Below are 6,003 nucleotides of genomic sequence, written 5' to 3' on the forward strand. Positions count from 1 at the left end.
TTTTCCTGTATATTTATTTAGGTTTCTGATACTGTGTGTGTGTGTTGTTTTTATTGGATTCTAGGTGATATTGCTTTGGAAGGCAACCCATTTTTTTTTTTTTTTTTTTTTGTATATTGCTACTTTAACATTAGGTGAGTGTATGATTCCTGTGGCTGGTCGCCGGCGTGGCCAAGCTACAAACGTCGCTCCCGCTGTGGCAGCAGAAAACGTCTCATTGCAGAGAGGAGCCGAACCCGATTGGCTCTTTGACAATGACGATGACAATAACAATAACAATAGAAGACAAATCATCCCTTCTGCTTCAACTAGCGCAACAACGCGGGTTCCTCCTACTGTTCCTTCTGCGCAGGATGCGTTGTCTTTTCTTGACTTTGATGATGAACCTATGGTGATATCCACAACAATGCCACCAGCAGCACCAGCGGCACCGTCTTCCTCTGCTGTTCCCTCAACTTCTACTTTTTTATCGCCTAGATCTGTTCCATTAGCAGGAACATTAGGGGTAAGAGAACGAGAAACAGGAACAGTTCCACCTCCTCCCTTTCTTGTACCTGATACACCTGTTAGTGATGTCATTCCGTCTTCTTCAAGTCATCCTACCTCTTTATCTTCTTCGTTAAAAATACGATGCGAGGAATTACAACGAGAATCACAGATAATAGAGGCGGAATTACAAGAACGTGAAAAGTGTATTAAACTCCTAGAGAGTAATGAAGATGAACTATGTAAAGAGGTAAAAGCATTAGAAGAGGAAGTACGTGTAAAGAAGGAAAAAGAGGAAGAAGGGGAAGTTTTATTAAAGTTAACAAAAGAGGTTTTAGAAGAAAAACGACAAAAACTCTTTGAGGAAAGAGATGCTTTTCAAAGAGATGAGTTTGATAAAGAATTAAATATATTAAAAACACAATATGAGAGTGAAATAAGGAGGATTGAAACTTCTGTAAATGAACAAGAGGCATTATTATTGGATTTGGGAGAAAAACATGCTGCTATGAGTAAAACTATCAGTATGACGGATTATTTTGAAAATGCACTTCAAAAAATAGAAGAAAAATTAGGGAAAGGAATACATAGTATGGGAACTAGCATGTGTATTCGTGTTAAACCTATTCTTATTGATAATATTCGAGATACAGTAGCAGATGCGAGACAACAACGTTTAGATATTATTTCAAATGATAGACAAAAAAGACGGGAAGAATTAGATAGCTTTCATGAGATAATAAAGAAAAATATGAGTGAATTCCGTCAAGAAAGACGTGAGAAACATAAAATTAGATTAGATTCAATTTTTGGTCACAGTATATCTCAATCTAGATCTGCTCTAGAAACACGTCTTTCAACTTCAAGACAACAGTTTTTAGAACAACAAAAAGTAGCTACATCAGAGTCTCAACGGTATATACAACATGCAATTGATGAGATCGTTAAAAGATCTGGAGAAGATTTAAAGAACCTTGAAAAAAAATTTCACGAAGAATTAAAACGAACAGAATCACAAAATACTGCAGAACTTGAACATCATGCACGTCTTTACACTGCAGAAAGAGAGGCAGGAATTCGATCTCAGCGTCGAGCTGAAGATGAAAATAATATGAAATCTCTCACACCTTCTGTATATAAATCTGCTGAAAAAAGTATAAATCTTTTACGTGAACGTGTAGAACAATTAAAACATTCTGTTATTTTTGATATTCAAGAATTATCATCATCTTTACCAAAATATGGGAATAGTAATAATAATAATAATAATAATACTCGTGGAATTCGTGAAAAAGAAGTAATGTTAGAAGAATATATGCGAAGAACGTCTCAATTAAGTCAACAATTGCAAATAAAATGGGAACAATTTAGATCTGCTATATCTCCATTAGAGCAGTGTGTAAATTTATTATCAGAATCTTTACAGGAAGGACGTGTGAAGAATGCAAGTATGCTACAGAGTATTGAATGTATATATCGAGCATGGAATCAAGATGTAAGACGTGAACTTTCACATTGTTTCACATCAAATGCTGCGTCATCAGACTCTGTAGAACTGGAGAGTACCACTGCATGTATGACACATGTTTTGGATGATATCTTAACTCACCTTCAAGGGTTAATGATAACGCATACGAATGTGTATGCAGAACGAAAAATTTTTGGTTCTGATATTATTCAACAGGTTTCAGAATTAAGTACACAACGTCAGAACTCTGAAATTCTACTTCAATCTGTCCTTGAAACATGTAATAATTTAGCCCGCTTGACAGCAGAAGTGGAGACAAAACAAACTACTTTATCAATGGAAGAAGAAGAATATAAGGTTGCAAAACAACAGTTAGAGAAGGAAAAGGCGGAATTCAATGAACGTTTAAAATCTGTACAGAATCTTAGTGCAAAATTGCGTCGTGAAACTTCACAACTTGAAACAAAAGTGATTCCACGTGGATATACTGAAGAAAATACACGTGTTCTGTGTGATATGACCTCAGAAAGTATACATAGTGAGAATACAAATTTTAAAATAAGAAGAAAAGGAACATATCAGAAACAGGAACTGCGAAAACCAATAATGGGAGAGACAACAATACCTTATATAGGAGCTTCTACAGTCGAAAATGATACTGGTGGCTCTTCTAGGAATGAAAGTTCTACAGGATTTGTAAGTCTTTTAACAGTTGAAGATACATCTCCAATCCAGATGGTTACAGAAGAAGCGGATGAGGCTGAAGAAAGGCGACAGTCTTGCGCCTCAAGTTATGCACTTTCATCATATCGCATGTGCGCTGGTGGCGAAAGTAGGTCATTGACCACACCCTCCACCTCCAACTCATAAAAATAAAAAGTAAAGATGGTAGCGGTGCTCTTTTTTTCTTTTTTTTTTTTTTTGTTTCATTACTGCTAGTGTTTGCTTCATGTCTCTTCATCCTTTCCTCTTCCCTCCCTTGTTTCTCTTTTTTTTTTTTTTTTTTTTTTTTTGTTTTAGTTGATGAACTTTTTTTTTTTTTTGTTTCTTTTTGTCATCTAAAAACTGTCACTATTTATTTTCTATTTCTTTATTATTTATATCTTTACTGTTTTACCTTTCATCTTCTCTCTCCCCTTTCTTTATTATTATTATTATTATTATTATTATTATTATTATTTCTTTTAATTCTTTACTTCATACATCATCAAGAAGGATTGAGGGCGACCATTCTTAGAGTTTACTTTCTGTACATTTTTCATTTTCATTGTATCTTCCCCTCCTTTACAACTCTTCTCTTTACCTTCCTTTATTCTCCCGCCTCTACAGGGAGCCAGAATGATCTCCCTCAACTTTACGCTCTATCGCTTTGTCTCTGACCCTGCGGGGTTCCACAACCTCCCTAATCTTGACAGCTTGCCATTCCTCTGCGAATGGGCCCCTCTTCCCCGCAATGCTCATTCCCACTCGCATTCGCAATTCTACTCCCGTGGGCGGAGCGGAAGTACGGCGCCGGCGGTGTTCGCCCCAGCAGGGGACTCCATGGCGCTTGGACTCAGCGGCCACAACGCCTCCCTGGAGCTCGATCCTGACACGGATGTTATCGCCTTTGTAGTGCGGGCCGTTCATCAGCATAAACCGGAATCTGTTCTCGCGCGTGGTACACTCGATCCAGTTCCATTTATTGGGCGTCCATTAAAGAGTTACGCAATTAAACTACGTGATGCTGCAGGAGATGTGGTAGGACGTTTGCTCTTCTCCATGGAGGTACGCGAAGCATACCAATTTGAGAGACCAGTAGAAGTTACTGCTGTTTCTGGAACTTCAGTGGAAGCAAATAGACTCCGGAAGGATAGAAAGACCATTGAGGATATTGTCAAGAACGAAAACAAGGAAAAGAAGAGTGGTGGAATTAATGGTAATAGTAATGGTATTGGTGATAATAATACTAATAGTAAAGAAAATAATGATAAAGATAGAATTAACACCAACCTTGATCATATTACTGGGTCAATGCCTTACAAAACGAAGGATATATCATCAAAATCACCACCATACTCTGCAACGACACAGTGTAATTCTTTGGAAACATCACCATCCCGTGATAATAGTCAAAATCGTGGGTCTACAAATATACCTGGTAATATCTCTGTTAATGGTGTAAAAAAAAAGGATGAAAAGAAATCCGATCGTTTGCTTATTGATATAGAAAGAGTTATTATAAAAAAAGAAGCAATAAACTTGGATAACCCTGCTCCTTTGCTTCTGGGTGGAATGTATTACGCAAAGGTACGTTATGGTGAAAATACTTTGTGTACACCTGCTGTAGAGTGTCGGAGCCCAAAGGAGATTGTATACAGTTCTCGTGTCTCATTTGAAGAAATACCTGATAGCGGCGATAAAATTCGTTTTTCTATTTGGGAAGATGAACGTCAAGTGGCTGGCTTTTCGTTAGATCCCAGTAAATTTCGTGTTACACTTGGTGGACATAAGGAGTATTCTATTCCGTTTCGTTATTACCCAACACGGCAGGCAGCTTCATTAGAGGTGACAGTGCATCGTGTAAACTCTGAATTGAAAAATGATAATGATAATGATGTAGGATTAGTTGCGAAGAGGGATGCGTCGACAAGGCAACCAAGTCCAGAACAACAAGAAGAAGAAGAAGCTCTAGAACCACCACCATCGCTACCTACACCTGGAACTGTAAAATATGAGGATAAAAGAGAAACACCTTTGCAGACTAATACTCCTTCTTTAGCATCACGTGTCGAAGATAAAATTTCTTCAGCACCTCATAGTTTATCTTCCAGGGAAACATCTAATATTGGACATGTTCTTTCGGCAAAAGATTACGTTAGAAAGAGATATTCTAGTCCTACTGTGAGGCAGAGTCATTGGGATAATGGTGTACAAAAAAGCAGCGACTCCAATATTCGGAACCAAGAAAAAGAAAAACCGATACAGGATTATAAAGAGGAACAACAACAACAATCACAGCAACACAATGAAGATAGAAATCAGTCTAATATGACTGTTCCACCTTCACCGAAGGTAATGTTAGATGCTCGACAGCAGCAAGAAGAAGAAGAAGAACAACAACAAAAACAACATGAACGCTATAATCACAGCATTCAACAAAAACAAAAAGAACAAGAACTATTAAAAAAAGAAGAAGCGGAACAACAACAACAACAACAACAGCAACGACGAAGACCACAACCACAATCACAATCACAATCACAACGACGCACTGGTGATGCACTACTCTCACGTATAAGACAGAGTGAAAGACGCAACGATTCTGAGAATGTGAATCGGGTACAAGCCTTCTTAAATCAAATTTCCCAAAGCGGTAACCGTTCTTCATCCGCTACACGACAACCCACAGAAGGATTGGAAGTTCCTCAACTCACTCCAGGTCGACGGGAGCCCAGTTCAAAGCTTTACCGCACCGCTGATGAAATGCGCTGGAGTGAGCGTAACCACACCCCACTGCGCAGCCACCACAGTGGACCGGGCGGCGCTGGCCCCAACCCCAACCGCCCCAACAGCGGCCGGCAACCGTCGGAGTGGAACACCAGCGACATCGACGGACGGAGCCGCAGTCGGATGGCGTGGCAGCAGCGAATCGCAAGTGTCAGCGAGACGCCGAGCGATCGGGCCTCCGCCAGCGGCATCGCCGATAGTCGTGAGCGTCTCGCAGACTCGCTGCTCTCGCGTCTGGAGCGACCGCCGGGGTTCCGTACTTCACTCATGGAGGAGTGGCTCGAGTGGCGTGAGGCGCGGGGATCGGCACGAGTTTCACGTGCAAGTTCTACGCACAGCACCTTTAGCCGAGATGATTCTATCGCTTCCATCGCATCACGCAATCGCGCGACGAGTCCGCTTCCCACAAAGACAGTGGCGGATGCGGCGGAGCAACGGCCGTACCAACCGGTGTACACCTACCGCTCTCCAAGTACAAGGTCGTCTCTGTCAGGGAGGCCACCCATGCCTATGCGGTGATCATTGTCACTGAAGCTATATATATATATATATATATATAT

The 6,003-nt window shown here is 40.2% G+C and overlaps 2 protein-coding genes across 2 annotated transcripts; both read left to right on the plus strand.

Moving 5' to 3' along the window:
- Window positions 1-142: 142 nt before the first annotated feature.
- Window positions 143-2,824, plus strand: TM35_000342230 (uncharacterized protein; the record flags this gene model as incomplete). The annotated part of the gene is made up of 1 exon (XM_029029121.1): window positions 143-2,824. One exon carries the CDS (start codon window positions 143-145, stop codon window positions 2,822-2,824), a length of 2,682 nt encoding a protein of 893 aa, XP_028879677.1.
- Window positions 2,825-3,292: 468 nt separating this feature from the next.
- On the plus strand, window positions 3,293-5,962 carry TM35_000342240 (uncharacterized protein; the record flags this gene model as incomplete). Its single annotated transcript, XM_029029122.1, has 1 exon — window positions 3,293-5,962. The coding sequence occupies one exon, from the start codon at window positions 3,293-3,295 to the stop codon at window positions 5,960-5,962; it is 2,670 nt and encodes an 889-aa protein (XP_028879678.1).
- Between the last annotated feature and the right edge of the window lie 41 nt (window positions 5,963-6,003).

The sequence above is a fragment of the Trypanosoma theileri genome (assembly GCF_002087225.1).
Source record: "Trypanosoma theileri isolate Edinburgh chromosome Unknown TM35_Tth_34_V1, whole genome shotgun sequence".
In the NCBI taxonomy this organism is placed as follows: domain Eukaryota; phylum Euglenozoa; class Kinetoplastea; order Trypanosomatida; family Trypanosomatidae; genus Trypanosoma; species Trypanosoma theileri.